Source organism: Bolinopsis microptera, chromosome 4 (assembly GCF_026151205.1).
Source record: "Bolinopsis microptera isolate Bmic1 chromosome 4, MBARI_Bmic_1.0, whole genome shotgun sequence".
NCBI lineage: Eukaryota > Metazoa > Ctenophora > Tentaculata > Lobata > Bolinopsidae > Bolinopsis > Bolinopsis microptera.
In genome coordinates this window covers 8,694,591-8,715,204 of record NC_087075.1, presented here as the reverse complement: position 1 = coordinate 8,715,204, position 20,614 = coordinate 8,694,591, and the positions used below count along the sequence as shown (strand labels likewise).

General features: G+C 38.0%; 1 protein-coding gene across 9 annotated transcripts in view; it reads right to left on the bottom strand.

Annotated features, from left to right (window-relative positions):
* Positions 1–20,614, bottom strand: part of LOC134814037 (rootletin-like) — a 140,242-nt gene that overhangs the window by 37,195 nt on the left and 82,433 nt on the right. For all 9 annotated transcript variants that reach the window (XM_063822017.1, XM_063822016.1, XM_063822020.1 and 6 more), the window contains 3 exons: positions 16,605–16,732; positions 16,280–16,412; positions 15,918–16,101 (listed from right to left, as the gene is read on the bottom strand). In XM_063822017.1, the coding sequence (XP_063678087.1) occupies positions 15,918–16,101; positions 16,280–16,412; positions 16,605–16,732 (445 nt within the window). The remainder of the gene's footprint in view (positions 1–15,917; positions 16,102–16,279; positions 16,413–16,604; positions 16,733–20,614) is intronic.

Below are 20,614 nucleotides of genomic sequence, written 5' to 3'. Positions count from 1 at the left end.
TGCCCAGGACAATTTGAAAACGAAAGAGTGTTAACTCAAGGCAGTAATGGTGAACTTACTTTCTTGCTCAGAGATCACAGGACAGGTGAACTCGGTGATGACCTGTTTCGATGTGAAAATAACAAATGTCTCACATATGATAAAATATGCAACCTGGTTGATGACTGTGGGGATTCTTCGGATGAATCTTCTTGCTTCAACCATTATCAATGTGAAATATCTAAAGAATATCTGCCAATAACGCAAAAGTGTGATGGAATTATTCACTGCTCTGACATGTCAGATGAATGTAATGATATTTGTGGACAGAGACTAATTGGGAGCTATTTTATTCGGATTGTCGCGTGGGTTGTTGGGATTTTAGCGATCCTTTTAAACGGAATATCATTATTCAATAACATTTCAACCATTTCGAAATGCAAATCAGAACCAGCACTGTTGAATAATGGTTTGATCGCTGTGATAAGTTCAGGGGACTTATTAATGGGATTGTATATTACTGTTATCTCCGTCTATGACAGTTACTATGGCACAAAATACTGCTTTAAAAAGTTTGAATGGATTTCGAGTGACACTTGTGTTGCTCTTGGTGCCATAAGTACAACAGCTTCACATATTTCGTTGTTTTCCATGACCCTCTTGAGTTTACTTAGGTTGTCAGGGATTAAAAATGATTTTGTGATTCCAAAAAGTGTAACAAAAGCAAGCTTGAAGAAGTTAGCGGGTATGGTTGTCATGATAATAACAAACTCTCTGGTAATCTCATTGACGCCTCTTGTGAAAGGCCTGGAAGAATTCTTTGTTAACGGAGTAAGGTTTGAAGCATCGAATACTTTATTCCATGGATGTCCTAACAAAAAAGTTCTTCAGTCTATACTGCATGAATACTATGGCAGGATAAGGATGGATGACCTGAAATGGGCACAGATTGACACTTTAGTTAAGCCCATGTTTTCACATGATTATGGTGGAATTTCGTACAAGCGCCAGTCATTTTACGGCAACGATGCTGTTTGCTTGTTCAAGTATTTTGTGAGAAAAGATGACCCCCAGGGTATTTACGTTTTTGTTTTACTCTGTTTCAACTTTATATGCTTTGTTGTGATAGGACTTTCGTATGGTGCAATAGTGACAAAAACTAGAAAATCCGCTAAAGGGGTTGCAATGAAGAACAGGGATAAAACAGCAAAGAAAACGAACTCTAAACTTCATCGAATAACCATCTGGATTACTTTCACTGACTTTGCGTGTTGGGTTCCTTTTATTGTAGCTTGCTGCTTTCATTATTTGGATATTTTGGATGCGACAGAGTGGTACTCCTTTTTCTCAATCTTAGTCCTTCCAATAAACTCTGTCATAAATCCTATCCTTTATGACCGTTCTTTGCAAGCATTCATTTATTCAATATACTTCAAAATCAAGACAAAAATGATGAAGCTTATGTCGCTTATCAAGTTAAGACGATCGAATAAAGTTCAGGACATAGAACTACAAGAAATGAAGCCAACAGTTGATCAGACGGAAGTTGCAATTGCTCCCGAAGGAAGAAACAAATTGTTAGTTGCAATTGCTCCAGAAGGAAGAAACAAAATGGTAGTTGCAATTGCTCCAGAGGGAAGAAACACAATGGTAGTTGCAATTGCTCCAGAGGGAAGAAACAAATTGGTAGTTGCAATTGCTCCAGAAGGAAGAAACAAAATGGTAGTTGCAATTGCTCCAGAGGGAAGAAACACAATGGTAGATGTTCCAGAACCAAAGCTGGACGGAGACGCTCCCGAGAAAAGCCCACGTTTACAATCAGAAGTAGAATCGAAACATGAGGATGACGATAACCAGATCAAAACTATCTCAGTGCAGTCGACTGTAGACTGTAGTGTCGAAAACTCTATTCAAAATGTTGTAAAGGTTGATGTACCTGTCACAGTTTTACGTGACATACAGAAAGATAAACGTTGCCACTCAAACTGAGTAAGGTTGGCTTTCGAATTGTCGTATCTTTAAAATGTCATTGTTAATATCCAACTGCGACTGTGCTGCTACTTTAAAAAAATTATTAGTATCTTTTTTTCTTGCATTGGGATTGTTTTATATTTGACTATGCCGATTCATCTGTCCGATATTTCAAGCTTTTCTCTTGTAAATTATTTAGTGTTTTCTTTGTCAAAAAAAGTTTGGAACAGCTAACGTTGCAAAATATGGCATAGGAAGATCGTGATGAATATCGAAAAACTGAACGGTTCAAATTGATTACTATTTTCAAGGCTGCTTTTCTGAAACTGTTCTGTACAAGTATTAGTAATTTTTCTTTAGGCAGTACAGCAGTACACAATTTACTTGTACAATGTATCGGTCAGTGTCATAGAAGGTACTTACAGCTAATGACACACACGTCTGGCTTCTCATAAAGCGCAGAGACCGCATCTATATGAGTCTAGACCCGAATTTTCTGGAACCACCATGGCATAGAGTGACAAAATTTTGGTTCTGGATAAACTGGTGACTGCATCAAATGGCCTTTAAAGGCCTTTCTTGATATCATATGCTCAATTCAGCGTTACAATCTTTTATGCTAGCTTTTGCAACAGTTTGTTCTCTTATCAGTAGTTTTATCTGCTTTTACACCGACACGTCGTGCTGTACGCCTTAATTTTTGTGAAATGGACTTGAAAAGGAGTTATAGTCGGCGATGTATGAGATTAGGAAGAAGTCAAAAACACAAAGTGTTACAGAACTGGATCATTCAAAATTAATGGGCCTAAATGAAGATCCCTTGGCTACTACAGGAGCAACTCGACTCTTTTCAGAGTACTGTTTTGACCGAGATGAAAACAAGGTGGATATGAACTGCGGAACATCTTTAAGTATTCCGTCGAACAACAGTATAAAGACAGTTGTGAAATCCGTAGTTGAAGATGACATCCGCAGCAAGAATTTCATTATCTGCGGTTACATACCAGAGAATTACTCCACTGATCCGCTCTTAGTGGCAAAAGAAGCGCTCGACTTGATCATAAAGTTGTGGCAGCAAATTCAATCGGGACTTAAACATCTTCAGGCAGTGGTAAACCGAGACCGATAAAAGTAACATTGGCTTGTGCGGAATCAGTCAAAATGGCTCTTGCTTGAGCAAAGAATCTGAAGAAATCTAAATCTTGAGATCACCACACATGGCACATCACACCTGACAGAAGCAAGGAGGAGAGAGCAGCTCATCAGAAACTTGTTGTTAAATTGTAGGCAATGATCAGAGGCACATATTAGGTGCGATGGGTGCGGGATCGCACAATTTACCGTTTTCCGCACATTTCCGCATAATTTATTGTTTTCCGCACATGTCCCCACATTTTGTAATTTTCTGCATATTTCCGCATAATCAAGCATTTTCCGCGTAATTTCGCATAATTTTTTTTTGAAATTTTCGCGTTAAGATTTTCGAGTGTAAAAACCAAAATATGTTAAAAGTCGGGCCCTTTTAGGACCGTGACTCAGGCCCTTTCGGGACCCTGACCCAGGCCCTTTCGGGACCGTGACCCAGGCCCTTTCGGGACCCTGACCCAGGCCCTTTCGGGACCGTGACCCAGGCCCTTTCGGGACCGTGACCCAGGCCCTTTCGGGACCCTGACCCAGGCCCTTTCGAGACCGTGACCCAGGCCCTTTCGGGACCCTGACCCAGGCCCTTTCGGGACCGTGACCCAGGCCCTTTTGGAACTCATACCTAGGCCACGTGACCCAGTTACCACGTGACCCAGGCCCTTTCGGGACCCTGACCCAGGCCCTTTCGGGACCGTGACCCAGGCCCTTTTGGAACTCATGCCTAGGCCACGTGACCCGGTTACCACGTGACCCAGGCCCTTTCGGGACCGTGAACCAGGCCCTTTCGGGACCGTGACCCTGGCCCTTTCGGGACCCTGACCCAGGCCCTTTTGGGACCCTGACCCAGGCCCTTTCGGGACCCTGACCCAGGCCCTTTCGGGACCCTGACGCAGGCCCTTTCCGGACCCTGACCCAGGCCCTTGCGGGACCGTGACCCAGGCCGTTATGGAACCCTCTTCGTTACCGTATTTCGATTATAGTGTATCAGTTATCATTCGTAACTTCACCACATCATCTGATTACTCTATATCACATCACAACGTCATGGACTGTTTCCTAAAGAAACGAACAGCTACAGAAAACCGCACAATTCCCGCACAAATTTCGAAAAAATCGCCGCATAATTGGTAAAAATTTACCGCACCTTACCGCACATTTTACCTTTATAGTCGGATGCGGTACCGCATAATTTCGATTTTTTTACCGCACCTAATATGTGCCTCTGGCAATGATAACTGTTCAACCGACCGAGTATCACTATATTAGGGATGGACGGATTTTCAATGTAAATAACTTTTAATAAGGTGTAACAGACAGTATTTTCGTTATCTGTATTTGTATTTGTATAATTTGAGCGTCGGTGTCACTCTGTATGCACGTAAGATCGCTGCGTATATTTGTTGATTTTTGCTGTTAACGATGAACTTTTTTTATGAGTTTAAAACTGCAACCGTGATTGTAACTCAGGTATGTGATGACTATTGACTTGTTGAGCACACATCGTTCTCACCAAGGCTAGGTATATTTAGGGTTTTTCTTTTGAGGACACGTTGCCAGTAGTTTTACTTTTTGTGTTGTGTGTTACGGTATATCGTTTCAATTTGTGGGATTGGTGTAAAATTGACATCAGACGAGTATGGTGGCCACACAAATGCAGCATTACGAGAGATGATTCTCTCCTGAAACTGAATACACAGCCATTCCGGACTCTATTTGCTGTAATAATGGGGAGGAGGCAGCAGCCCATTTACATATTCCCCAACAATTATTTAAGGCATGCTTTACTTTTAGTGCTGGCACAAACTTAAGAGTTTATACTTAAGTATTTAAGTTGTCTACCCTGATGTGTACCTTTAGCAGTCGAGTTACTGCGGAACAATAACGATTGTCGTCAAAGAATTGGAAACAAACAAGTTGAAAAAGTTTGTTGGTTGCTCCTTCAGCTATCCTCAGCTTTTTCAGGATGAGAAACATTTTATGAATTCATTTGAACAACATTTCCTTACGTTTAAAAGCATTTATTAGTCACGTTTCTAAGAAAGCATAATTCTAGGTAAGTCATTGTTGAACTTGATATTGATAAATGCAACAGAGGACAGCAAAGATCGAAAAATTTGAAAATAAAACATGCTCATGCAACATCGCGATAATGCGGACCTAATAAATCCTGAGTGATACCGACTCTCTCATATTGTTTGAACGAATTTAGCGAATGGAAGCGTGACTCTTAAACCATATTTGTATTAGCAGTTCCCAAAAAAGACGTATATAAACAAAGTCCATAAGGTCAAATCATTCGTCTTATCGGACCCAATTTATTTAAAATGCAGTTATTCTTGCCTTTAATGATCATGTTTATTTTTGCCATGGCTTTATCTCAACACACTCATGGACCTCCACTTGGTGTAAACGATGGACTTGACCCTAATGTAACTGCAGGTAACATATAACGCTGTTAAAATGTCACTAAATATCTGTAGAGTTGGTTAACGTTGACGGATATATGAAAACATAACATTTGATTTTTATCACATTTTACAGAATCAACAATTTTATAAGTTCAATTCAAGTTAAAGTATATTATATATGTTATAATGCCCATTTGGTGATATTCAGGAGAGTGCGAGATCAGGGAAGTAGGAGGTTTCCTACAATATATTTGTGAAAGAGTTTCGGTGGAAGAACCTACCTACATATCATTATATCAAGATCATAAGACTTACAAGTGTGTCAACTCCTCTCAAGAATACAAAATAAACCGTGTGTTATTTGGCAGGTAGGAACTCTAACTACACTTTAAAACATTTGACTTTTATTGTTTTAACATAATATCTAATACCCATATTTACAAGTTAAATTACACTATGTCTTCAGTTTGGACATCACTTTGCATCGTTAAAACATGTATTTCTCTTTTCAGGAGTATTATGGCGACAGTGGATGTTCTTTGTGAGGATGATTCTAATTTCTATCAAGCTTGTAGCATTAATGAAGATTATGGCATTACCACGACCAACATTCCAGGTGAGATCTTGTTCACTCTGTGTAAGCGTGTCAGAAAAACTCTTAAATTGATCTTACCTTTGAAGCAAATTGTTTTTCTAGAAATGTAAACAAATTTCATATATGTTTGTTCTATAAATTGCCAAATCTCATTTTTTTAAATGTACGGATTTTTTTTTCTCGATCGATAGTTAATATTCGTTTTATAAATATAAAATAATTTTTTTATCAGAAACTGATTACCCATGTGGATACATATGTCAGACTGATGAATATTACAAAATTCCAGACTTCAGCTTTGGTGGTTTCTTTGGATTCACTCTCACTGTTTGCGATGGTATAAATGACTGTAGGAACACAGATTTAGATGAAAGGTTCTGCGAAGGTAATAGTTCTTTAACGTGTGACTCGGTTTGCATGGCTGGACATATTAACTGTGGGGATGAGAGTGTGTGTAACGGTTTTGGCTATGGTGTCTGGTGTAAATCTGGTGTCTACATTTCTCCAAATTGGATGTGTAGTGATGTATTCTGTACGGAGGGAACTGTTGAAGTCATAGATTGCTCCGTGGATGAAATCACTAAAACCTGCTTCAATTTATTTACGGGATTGATATATCCCCTTTCTAATTTCTCTAGATGTGCTGCACGATTCATTAACGAAAATATCAGCGGAAAATTGAAAGTCTTGGAATTTTGTGATGATTTCATGGACCAAACAAACTGTTCAGACCCATTGAGAGTTGGTGTAAGTTGCCCGGTGAAAGGGTACCTGACTTCTGTTGCCAGACACATCATATGTTTAAGCGGTCATGGGTTTGTATTAGGCCAATCCCCAAAGATCCCCCAAATTTGTGATGATGGACTTGACAAAGCCTGTATTCAAGTCAGTCTGTCTTGTTTTATTCACAAACACGCTATGTGTGATGGTGAAGCAGACTGCGAGGACTTCAGTGACGAAATGCACGAAAAGTGTCATCAAATGACTAATAAAACATGTCATCGGAGGTATGAACAAACAGCAGTTCAAGATAAGGTTACATTTCCGCTGGAATGGGTTGACGATGGTTTGAATGACTGCCTGGATGGTGAAGATGAATTAGATGATTGGCCTACCTGTGGACAGGGAGTTACAGCTCGATATGTCAGATATAACAGTTCTTGTAAGGAAGTATTTCTGTGCTATAACATCGACCAATATTCATTCATTGAGTTCGCTAATCTATGCGATAAAAAGGAATCTTGCCAAAATGAAAACCAAATTTGCTATCTGTCCAGAGATGCCATCAAGCCGAATAATATAGCTGTAAGAGACAAATTGAACAGAAGGAGGCTGTCTTACTGCCAATATGGTATAATAGATATAGAGTACTTGAAAAACAACACATGTTCTCTTGTATACTTCGTCCATTTGGAAAACGTTTTCGGCAGGAACAAAACACATGAAGTCGTTGTACCAAATGGCAAGAACGATTGTAGACACGCTTATGGAGAATACTACGTGTTTTTAAGTTGTCTTGGTCTATGCCGTGATAACACCATCTGTCCTTTAACAAGACGAATAACGTGGAGCTCATGCCCAGGGCAATTTGAAAACAAAAGAGTGTTTACTCAAGGCAGCAATGGCGAACTTACTTTCTTGCTCAGAGATCACAAGACAGGTGATCTTGGCGATGATCTATTTCGATGCAAAAATAACAAATGTCTAACATATGACAAAGTTTGTAACTGGGCTGATGATTGTGGAGATTTTTCAGATGAATCTCCATGCTCGAACCATTATCGATGTGAAACATCTGAAGAATATCTGCCAATAACGCAAAAGTGTGATGGAATTATTCACTGCTCTGACATGTCAGATGAATGTAATGACACTTGTGGACAGACAATAATTGGCAACAGTTTTCTTCAGGTCGTAGCGTGGGTTGTCGGGATTTCTGCGATCATTCTAAATTGGAAATCTTTCTTCGATAACATATTTACCATAGCGAAATGTAAATCAGAACCGGCCCTCCTGAACAATGGTCTGATCGCTTTAATAAGTTTAGGAGACTTTTTAATGGGATTGTATCTCACGGTGATTGCCGTTCATGACAGTTACCGTGGTGCAACTTACTGCTTTAAAAAGTTTGAATGGATTACGGGTGACACTTGTGTTGCCCTTGGTGTCATAAGTACGACGGCTTCTCAAGTATCTCTATTTTCCATTACCTTCTTGAGTTTACTTAGGTTCTCAGGAATTAAAAACGATTTTGTGATTCCAAAAAGAGTAAACAAGGGAAGCACACGAAAATTGCTGTTTTTGGTAGTGATAGTGATGTTCTTGGCTCTGATAACCTCGTTGACACCTCTAGTGATCGGACTAGAAGACTTCTTCATCAATGGGGTAAGGTTTGAAGCATCAAACACATTATTTCATGGATGTCCGAACAAGAAAATTCTACAGTCTATACTGCATGAATATTATGGCAGGATAAGGATGGACGACCTCAGATGGGCACAGATAGACACTTTGGTTAAGCCCATGTTTTCACACGATTATGGTGGAATTTCATACAAGCGCCAGTCATTTTACGGTAACGATGCTGTGTGCTTGTTTAAGTATTTTGTGACCAAAGATGACCCTCAAGGAAGTTTTGTTTTCACTCTACTCTGTTTAAACTTTATATGCTTTATCACAATAAGTCTTTCGTATGGTGCGATAGTGATCAAAACTAGAAAATCAGCCAAAAGAGTCGCCATGAACAGCACGGACAAAACAGCTAAGAAAATGAACGCTAAACTTCATCGAATCACCATCTGGATTACTCTCACTGATTTTGTGTGTTGGGTACCGTTTATTGTAGTCTGCTGCTTTCATTATTTAGACATTTTGGATGCGACAAAATGGTACTCCTTTTTCTCAATCTTAGTCCTTCCAATAAACTCTGTCATAAATCCTATCCTTTATGACCATTATTTGCAAACATTTATTTATTCAATATTTTCCAAAATAAAGAGAGGTATGATGAAGCTCCTGTCGCTCATCAAGTTAAGACGATTGAATAATGTACAGAATAATGCAGAAATTATTGAAAATCCTGGCACAGAACTACAAGAAATAAATCCCACTACAGATCAGACTGCAGTTGGAATTACTCCTGAACCGAAACCGGACGAAAAATCTCAAACGGAACAAAATATATTAGAAGTGGATGTACATGTCGTAGTTTCAGAAGAACCGGCGATACAGGAGGATAAAGTTAAACTTTAACTGCAGTATCAATTTAAAGTTTTGGTTACAATGGGCAATTACAACAAGACAAACTGAATATTTCTAAATGCAGATTAGATTATTTGACAGTCTCATTACATAATATCATTTACTTACAAAGGTAATTGATTATAAAATGATTTGGGAATGTTGCCAGGAGGTGAGTTGGACACTTGATAGTCTCAACTGATTTTTGTCAACGGTTGATTCATTAAATGCTTATTATGTTGTTGGAGAATGGAGACCCTTAAGTGTTTTGCATTTGATCTATTTATGATAGAATAAAATTAAATGTATTTTTATTTAGTCAGCATACACAAATAATCTTATTATACTACAAGATATGCAAAATCAAAGTAAATTCGTCGATATTATTAAATATCATGTAACAGTAATCGACATATATGTCAAGCATACAGAATATAAATGCTCTCAAAATTACAAGAAACAAATGAATATGATACGATCTATAACATGGTATTGACAGAAAATTGAATTTGCAAACAAAAATTGTTTAGCTGCGTCTCACAAAAAATAGGCGTCGTACCGTTACACTTACGTTATTCAAATGAGAAAGTGAGAGTTTGAGAACTAAATCCCGACACAGCTTTGACAGGTCAGTGTTGGAATGAGCACAAAGGTAAGCAGTACTCAAAATATTGAACGTTGCAAAGGTCTGCGCAATTCTCACCGCAACGCTATCTATACAGTTATAAAACTTGTATTTCAACATGTCACTGTCGACTAAAAATAGAAAAAGTGAAGCCTTAGATTGACTATTGAGTATTGAGGCATATTTTAGCTCCATTGACGATAGCAATAGTTGGATATGAAGCTCTGGCAGCATCTTGTGATGTTGATAACATAGAGGCGACTAGTGCGTGGTAAGTGGAATGTGCTTATTTAGAAAGTGTCAGCGTGACTTCGCAGTGCAAATCATTTTAGGAGTTGCACTATAGACGCATATAAAGCGAAAAGAACGAACGGAAATGATTCATTCGTCGTATCAACCCTTGCTTTTGAGATGTGTTTCTTCTTGCCCCTGTCTATGATCTTTATTTTTGACATGATTTCGTCTCAAGACAATCCTTATCTTCCGGAAAAATCAAAATATGGCCCCGACCGGCCAATCTCCATTTTAACTGCAGGTACCATATTAGACCTTAAATAATAGTTATAAATACAAATTATTGATTCATTATTCACGATGTGGTTCCAACTTCGATGATTTACATTAATTTACTTTACTTTTTTTATAAAGCTAACTTTTCAGGTATGTGCGAGATAAAAGAAGTGGGAGGTTTCCTAAAATACGTTTGTGATAATTATAATCTCCCATCAAACAATATGCCGTGGTGGGATAATCGGGTCTACAAATGTTTCAGCTCCTCTCAGTTCTATAAAATCACGCCCATACAAATTGGCAGGTTGGTCTTCTTTTTATGTTTGCTTATTGCTATTGTATGTTTTTATTGTGGCACTTCTCCCGGCCACAAACAGATTGTACGTGTAGATGCAAGTATTTACCACCATTTTTTATGTTTCTGAGATAAAAGGCGACAACTTTTTAACATTACAAATTCTTCGTCAATTCAGCCATAGCGGAAATTCTAAGTTTCTGAATTAGATTGTTTGTTTGAAAACCAGTTTTTGCTGGTACCCACAAGGGCTTTGGAACCAATATATAATAAATTGTATGAATAAATCAAAACCCCGTGGGGCACGCGACATTCAAGATCTAGTTGCAAGCACATGTTATAAAACATTGTAAAATAGCCTCAAGACCAGAACTGCATATTGCTTGGGCTTCCAGCCCAGTTTGCTCAACAGTTCGTGGCCTACTTACCTAACTTAAAACCTTAGTGCAATGCTTGCAACAACTAAAATCCTATTCTATAACTAAGTTACCCTATTACGTATAATCTAGAAGAGTGATGCAAAAAGTCAACTGATAACGCAACACAGTCTAATCATACTCTTATCAGTAGTTCCTCTAACCTCTGTTCTCAGTTATACAAAAAGTTTTAACTCCATGAAATTAATGTCACACACAAATGCTTGACTTTCTCAAATAATTAGTCACTCAGCGACACAAACTTTATTGTTTTTTATGTAATATTTCTTGCTCGGGTCCTTCTTGATTCCCTCTTTCATTTCCTGTACGAGCTTTTGGCGAGAGATTCGCTCATCCTGCGACCTGTCTGGAGATAAGTAGAGTTTGTTGTAGTTGAAATTGTAGTCTGCCACATCAACCGATTTCAAGACTTTTGCTCTGCTCAGAAATTCACGTACAATTTCAGGATCTCGCAAAGTAACTTTTATCGGCCGTGATCGAGGGCTGTCAGACTTCTTTACTCCCACTCTCTCAATGTTTGTTATAGTCGGCCTTCCAATGAACTTCATAAAACCCCAAATATCACCCACGAGATCCCGTTCGTTCATTTCTTGCTTTTCACATTCGAGCTGTTCTGGGGCCCCGAAGATGATAAAGTTTTTCGACCGATCATCTTCTGTAATCGCCGATTTCACAGCCATTTTGATTTTAGCTGGAGAGATATCAGAAGCTACGCTGTTATTCTTCACAACATCTGTAAACAGTTTCATTTCTGTTTTCACTGTCTCCTTCACTGAAGCTAGTTTACCAGATTTGCATTGGATGAGCTCGTTCTGAGTTTTTATCTGTTCTGATTTTTGTTGGTCAAGCGTCTCTGCTGCTGATCTCAAAACATTTCTCGATTTACATATCATAGACCCCATCTTCCAAACTATTTCGGTTATTACATCCTTTGTAACGCCTTTTGGCTTGAACAAGTCATGAGTGAGGTCCTCTAGTTTCCTGCAATTAAGATTCGCTAAAACCGAGTCTGATAAGTCCTCAATCTGTTTCTCCAGTTCGTGAAGTGTACTGACCGAAAATTCCATATTGTGTATACTTCGTGTATAGCAAAGCTGCACAGTAAAAGGCAGTGCAATTACCTATTTACTGATAAGAGACAACTGATATCAACTCACAAGCGAAAAGATTGATTGCACACTGAAAGATTGTGAATGCTGATTACTGACATGAATTTGGGCCACGAACTTGGTCTCGCTTTGCATCATGACTAACATTGATTAATCTTTTAGGGACTTTACTATTTCTTCAATGGATGTTCTCTGCGAAGATGATTCGAACTTCTATCAAGCTTGCGGTGCCAAAGGAGTCATCGGACTGGATATGCAGTTAGATCTTGGCGATTCCATGATGATGACCGGCAATCCTGGTGAGATTTAAGCCCTTTTGTGAGCATCATGCATGACATTATTTGAACAAAACCATCAAATCGATATATACAAAAAAATTTTTAATTGCTTTTTTGACTATCCTCCTTCTACCTTTATTTCAAAGTGCAAATTATATATTTCCCGAAGAATAAATTCAATCATTGAATATTAGTTTATAACTTGTCAGGTGATTACCCGTGCGGATACATTTGCTCAACGAGGAACGCCATCTACCACATTCCAGACTTTAGGTATACCCTTTTTTTTGGAATAGCTTTTTCTACATGCGATGGAATTAATGATTGTCTTAACACTGATTTAGATGAGAGATTCTGTGCAGGGAAAGGTTCTAAACTATGTGATTTAAAGTGTAACGACGAGTATTTTAGTTGTGAAGATGAGAGTTTATGTAATGGATATAGTTATGGCATCTGGTGTAAATCGGGGAAATACTGGCCTCCCTACCTAATCTGCAATAATCTTAACAATTGTTTGGAAGAGTCAATGGATTGCTCAATTAATGAAAATTCTACAACCTGCTTCAATTTACGCACGGGAAACATTGAGCCCCTTTATAATGTTTCCAGGTGTGGTACCCGCTTTGAAGGTACATTAACTAGCTCTACCTTGCGAGCTTTTGACTTTTGCGATGATTTCATGGATCAAACAAACTGCTCGGACCCTTTGAGAGTTGGTGTTATTTGCCCAGTAAAAAGTTACATGTCAACTGTAGCCAAACAGATTATCTGTAATAGTGGGTCTGGGTTTGTAAATGGCGAAGCTCCAAAAATTCCTCAAATTTGTGATGATGGACTTGACAAAGCCTGTGTTCAGGTCAGTCTGTCTTGTTTTATTCACAAACACGCTATGTGTGATGGTGAAGCAGACTGCGAGGACTTCAGTGACGAAATGCACGAAAAGTGTCATCAAATGACTAATAAAACATGTCATCGGAGGTATGTAAAGAATGCGGTTAAAGATCAAATTCCAATTCCATTGGAATGGATTGTTGACGGGGTCAATGACTGCCTGGATGGTGAAGATGAAATAGACAATTGGCCTACCTGTGGACAGGGAGTTACAGCTCGATATGTTAGAGATAACAGTCATTGTAAGGAAGTATTTCTGTGCTATAACATCTACCAACAGTTCATTGAGTTCGCTAACCTATGCGATAAAAAAGAATCTTGTCATAATGAAAACAAAATCTGTTTCCTGTCGAGGCAAACAATCACACCGGTCACTACAGCTCTAAGAGATGAAATAGGCAGAGTGAGGCTTTCCTATTGTTTGAAGGGATTGAAGGGAATTGAGTACTTGAAAAATAGCACATGTTCTCCAAAATTTTTCCAATATTCGAAAACAACTTTCGGCAGAAACAAAACATTTGAAGTTATTGTACCAGATGGCAAAAGCGAATGTAAACACGTTTATGGAGAGCACTATTTTTTTCTAAGTTGTCTTGGTCTATGCAGTAATAACGCTATAATCTGCCCCTTTACTAGACAGATATTATGGAACTCATGCCCAGGACAATTTGAAAACAAAAGAGTGTTCACTAAAGGTAGCAATGGTGAACTTACTTTCCTGCTCAGAGATCACAGGACAGGTGAATTAGGTGATGCCCTTTTTCGATGTGAAAATAACAAGTGTGTCACATATGATAAAATATGCAACCTGGTTGATGATTGTGGGGATTCTTCGGATGAATCTTTTTGCTTCAACCATTATCAATGTGAAATATCTAAAGAATATCTGTCAATAACGCAAAAGTGTGATGGAATTATTCACTGCTCTGACATGTCAGATGAATGTAATGATATTTGTGGGCAGAGAATAATTGGCAACAGTTTTCTTCAGGTCGTAGCGTGGGTTGTCGGGATTTCTGCGATCATTCTCAATTCGATATCTTTCTTCAATAACATATTTACCATAGCGAAATGTAAATCAGAACCGGCCCTCCTGAACAATGGTCTCATCGCTTTGATAAGCTTAGGAGACATTTTAATGGGAATATATCTCGCAGTGATTGCAGTTCATGACCGTTACCATGGTACAAAGTACTGCCTCAAAAAGTTTGAGTGGATTTTGAGTGGAACTTGTGTTGCCCTTGGTGTCATAAGTACGACGGCTTCTCAAGTATCTCTATTTTCCATTACCTTCTTGAGTTTACTTAGATTGTCAGGAATTAAAAACGATTTTGTGATTCCAAAAAGAGTAAACAAGGGAAGCACACGAAAATTGCTGTTTTTGGTAGTGATAGTGATGTTCTTGGCTCTGATAACCTCGTTGACACCTCTAGTGATCGGACTAGAAGACTTCTTCATCAATGGGGTAAGGTTTGAAGCATCAAACACATTATTTCATGGATGTCCGAACAAGAAAATTCTACAGTCTATACTGCATGAATACTATGGCAGGATAAGGATGGATGACCTGAAATGGGCACAGATAGACACTTTGGTTAAGCCCATGTTTTCACACGATTATGGTGGAATTTCATACAAGCGCCAGTCATTTTACGGTAACGATGCTGTCTGCTTGTTTAAGTATTTTGTGACCAAAGATGACCCTCAAGGAAGTTTTGTTTTCACTCTACTCTGTTTAAACTTTATATGCTTTATCACAATAAGTCTTTCGTATAGTGCGATAGTGATAAAAACTAGAAAATCAGCCAAAAGAGTCGCCATGAACAACACGGACAAAACAGCTAAGAAAATGAATGCTAAACTTCATCGAATAACCATCTGGATCACTGTCACTGATTTTGTGTGTTGGGTACCATTTATTGTAGTCTGCTGCTTTCATTATTTAGACATTTTGGATGCGACAGAATGGTACTCCTTTTTCTCAATCTTAGTCCTTCCCATCAACTCTATCATAAATCCTATCCTTTATGACCGTTCTTTGCAAACATTTATTTATTCAATATTTTCCAAAATAAAGACAGGTATGATGAAGCTGGTGTCGCTCATCAAGTTAAGACGATCGAATAATGTACAGAATAATGCAGAAATTATTGAAAATCCTGGGATAGAACTACAAGAAATAAAGCCCACTTCAGATCAGACTGCAGTTGGAATTACTCCTGAACCGAAACCGGACGAAAAAGCTAAAACGGAACAAAATATATTAGAAGTGGATGTACATGTCGTAGTTTCAGAAGAACCGGCGATACAGGAGGATAAACTTTAACTGCAGTATCAATTTAAAGATTTTTATTACAATGGCTCAATGAGCAATTACAAAGAGACAACCTGAATATCTCTAAATGTGGATTAGACCAAATAAGAAATCGTACTCACAGCTCCACTCGGAAAGATCAGATCTCATCCTATCTAAATCTTTAGCAGTACTGTTGTTTGTGGTGCTGAAGTCTTGTCTGATGGAATTAACCGATCGCCAGACTGCCAGTAACTTGGCTGACTCACTGGCACTACCTTGACGTTGGATTTCCATCATTGTCTCCCTCGCTTCAACCTCTTTTTCCTGGAGATGGAGTTTTGGTTAAGAGAGCTCGCTTAAACTTGAACGTTTTGTTAGTAGTTGTTTAGCAAGTTAAGACAAAATGTATAAATAATAGCATTAACATCCGTATTTAAAATCATTGTTTTACATATAACATACAATTGTTTATTTCTTCTCCGACCAAAAAACTCCAACTAACCTGAAGTTGTTCACGAGCTGCAGTCCAATCTGCAGTCAAGGTTCTTATATCAGCGTGTAAATGTGCGTTCTCGGATTTCTCTTGATCTAACTGTGATCTCAATTTGTTTCCCTGTTGGGTCATCTGTAGAACTCTGAGAATAGAAATAAAGTGAGCAGAAATTCCAAACTTTTATGAAAAATTGTATCTTCATTTGCAGGCGAACCCTACATTTCTCATGGATTTAACTTCCATACGAACAAAATGTGTGGGATATGTAACCAATAATAAAACTCACGAACTTTAACTGCAATAGAAAATGAACCGATGGATAAATTTGTCTTACTTGGTCGATTCTTCCTCGTATTTATCTTGCATCATGGCAAGCTCGTTCTGTAAATTCCGTTCTGTTTCCCTCAATCTGTTTTCTGCTGCCTGTAGCTGCTGTTCCAGCGTCTCAGTCGTGCTTCCCAACTGCAATTAACAAATCTATAAGTTATTCACTACATAACAGGCATTTTTGCGTTAAAATGCTGATTATTCATTCATCAAGTGGTCCAATTAATTTATACACGTGAAGCCCACGTTTTATGATGCGCGTGCAGTACTTTATGTCTTAGAGAAGACACACATTAAAAAGTTGCAGCACAAATATGTCTTTTTCGCGCGTTCCGTTGAGACGATTTATCAAACTCTATCGCTGAGATCTTTTATAGCCACATCGTTATACTATGTGAATTCGTTTAAAGCTATTATTTCAATGAATAATCGGAAGATGTACCCATTATAGTGTAGTTCCATAGAAATACCCGAAACGGCTTCAACTGTCAGATAATGACAATTTGACACTAGCGCTCGACTATAACTACATTTATAATCATAAAAAACACGCATGTTAACTAACGCTCAACCTGCCATGTGAAGCAAAAAGACCATTCTCTGTAGCTTAGCCGAATTCACAGTTAAATTTCACACTCAATAGTTATATTTTAAAAGATGAATTCCTCTGTGACCCTGTGAAGAGTTACACAGCAGTACACTGCATGCTCAATGCTCAGGATCATGTATTTATTACATGGCAGTTTTACATGCACAGGGCAACCGTTTGTCTACAAATTCAAGTATTGCTTAGTGGTGTGAGATTGCCTTTGGATTTCATGGTTGGTAATTGCAACACATGCTTCGTGTGTTTTTATGTTTTTATTCAATTTAGTAGGACTTTTCATCTTAATCTTTTGAAGGGAAATTACAAATTTGAAGTAATCAATATTGCATATTGATATTGATTTGACTGATATTGAATATTTTAAAGTTATTCTTTTTTTTTAACTCATGGTTAAGGTGGACAAAGGGAATAAAAAAGGGGAAATGTCTGTCTAACCCTGCCTTAAATAATCTTGTACTCGTTCATGTTGCACTATTCTGTTGATGTACAATATGGATCAATTTATAAAGTTATAAGCACAAAAAAGATTATGACTTTAAGTAGTGTGAGACTATAAGCACCAAGAAACTTACAAAGTATTTATTTAAGGAAGTTTATAAAGGGAATTTATAAAGGGACTTACAGAATATCCCAACGAACTGGGAACCATCATTACTTATGCTTACTAAATCATAATTTATTTTAAAATCATACGAGTTATATTATCAAAGTAATTTGTAAAGTTACCATGTAACCATGGTAACCACTGTAAGCCGTGTCCCCACATAAATTGATAGGAGTGTTGACACCCTCTCGTTACAGCAGATGCAATATACAGTTGCCATGGCAACTAAACTACTTCATTTGTTACAGTGCTGATAAAGTGTTAAATTGAATTACGGGCGATTTGTCGAGTCATTTAAGCTGAATGATAATTTGAGTATTTGATTTGATGTCCGTGGATAAATACATGTTGTGACCTTGTTCAGCTCGTAGGAAAGTTTAAGGCGTAAGACGAACGAGATAAGAATTAGAAAGATAACGTTTAAATAAAATCATAATGATAACTGGGACAGTGCAATGAAAGAAGCTTGATCAACCAAAACGTTTAAAACATTTTTTAGAATTTGTAATATACCTCGATAAGAGCATTAGATAAGCCAAGAAAAAAAAGGGGTGGAGCGTTCGCCAACCAAATTTTCATTAATATCACTTAATCACTTAGCACTGCCTTGTTGAACGTGCTCATAATTCTCATTACCATACTTTGTAAATCTTTACCCAAACTCACTAAATATGATGCTTACTTGCTGACTTCAACAGCAGATAAAAAATATACAACAACAGAGATTAATGATTTCTAAATTCATGATCGGGATAATTGTAAACAGAACTTCATGATCCAAATTCTTCAATATAATTATCATTATTATCTTACCCTTTCCAAACACCATCTTCCACCCACTAAAGATTAACTAAACCCCATTACATGTCACTAAGAAGGGGAGGCCGTGCACAATGACTTGTCAAGACTGGAGTCTTAGTTCACCACATTACAGGTATTCCCTTACCAGTAATAACCGGCATGCAACGCAACGGAGGTAACCATGGCAACGGACTCATCGGCTCAGTATTTGAAAGTGCAACCCACTCTTTTTTGTTGGGGGCAGCAAGTCACACAGGTGCAAGTAATTACAGTGCTCAGCAGTGTTCTATATATATATATAATATGGATCAGTATGCACTATTTCACGTAAATACAGAAAAAACAAGCTTGTACTCAGCATGCTTTACTTTATGATTAACGATCTGTAAGGGTGATCGTGCTTTATAATTAGTTTGTAGGATATCTAAGGAGCATAGGCGAACGGAATATAATCATCAACATTTATTTACTTTATTGATAATTATCTCTGCTACAGACAAATATACTGCACTTTCTTCACCGGGTGCAAGATTTCGGGTTAGCAGGTGTAAATTATAATGAGAATTCAGAGGAGTGGGTCTCAAGAGAGTAATTTAGGACATAACTTATGGGATAATCTACCCTAACAAATCAGGAGGTAGCTCTGATGAAATGCATGGTGTTTTACGTAGAAATAAAAATTTTTGAGATTTGAAACTTAATCAGATGAACTCTCCGAGCATGCAGCTGGAGCAGTGCAGAATGGTGACCATCATTATTCTTTGACGTGGTAAAGAATGTACTCATTGTTGTTTTGTCTTCTCTCCTAAGACTGAAGATTGTGGTTTTACTAACACCACAATAAACGACAATACTGTGAAGTAACAGGGAGGGGAGTTTTAAAGGAGGGGGAGGATCAGGATTAGGAGGAGGAGGAGGAGGAGGATCAGGATCAGGATTAGGAGGAGGAGGAGTATGAAAGTATAATATTCTTTATGCAGTCCTGCAGTAATATTAAAATTGTCTAACATAATTAGGGTGTTGGAGAAATCGTGCGGTCTACTGTGGGGCTCTAGTGTAGCATTGGTAAAGTTCAAGGGAAGTTAAAAGTTATCATTTACCGTTTCCATGGCAGAAGCGCTGAAGAGGTGATAACAAATAATTGGTGTGAATTTGTTGCGATGGTAACAGGCATAAAACAAAAGAGAGACTTTGGTTAAGGACCATTGTGAGAGTTTGGACAATGCCTGGTTCAGACTCAAGACTTCAGCTAACAGTTTTTGTTGTTTATCTATTTAAACAGTTACAAGAATATAAATAGGACATGTAGATGATCATAGATACTACAGGAATAGTGTTCAATTTTGGTAAACTTTCCAATTCCCATACCTACAAGATAGAACGTTAGTGATCATCAATCATCGAACAAGAATTTGCGCTCACCCTTCTTATAAATACTGTTATTTGTAAGCAATACGTTGGAAGCTTTGTTGTGGCAGTTTATTTCAGGGGGCGTTACCATGGTTACCGCTTTCCGAGCAGGCACTTTACCCGGTCGATGGTTCTAAAATCTCAAAGCTTCCAGGCAAGTAAACATAATGTTGATTTAATACTGTTCATTTAATGCTATCTAAAATCTCCCGTATGCTATCTAAAATAAAACATATCACTCATCAACTCACATTAGATGAGCTGGAAATAGAACACTGTATGTAATAATACATGACACGTGGACATATCACAAGCAATACAGCTCCGCAAGCAATACTGCTCCACATGTCCCGTTCATTTAGGCTACTTGTTCTGCTAATGCATGTGATCAGTCACACATTTCTCTCCGTTCCCATGGTGATTCCAGATAAGTTTAAATATTGAAATTTGATAAAGGAATATGGGTTTGAAAGGTTTTGAAAGTTGGAAGGTTACCACCATGATATTGTTTCAATTTAGAGAATGTCTTGTTTCATTAGCATGCAGGTAGATATGAGATATAGCTGTCTTAAACAACTATATTCCATTAACATCT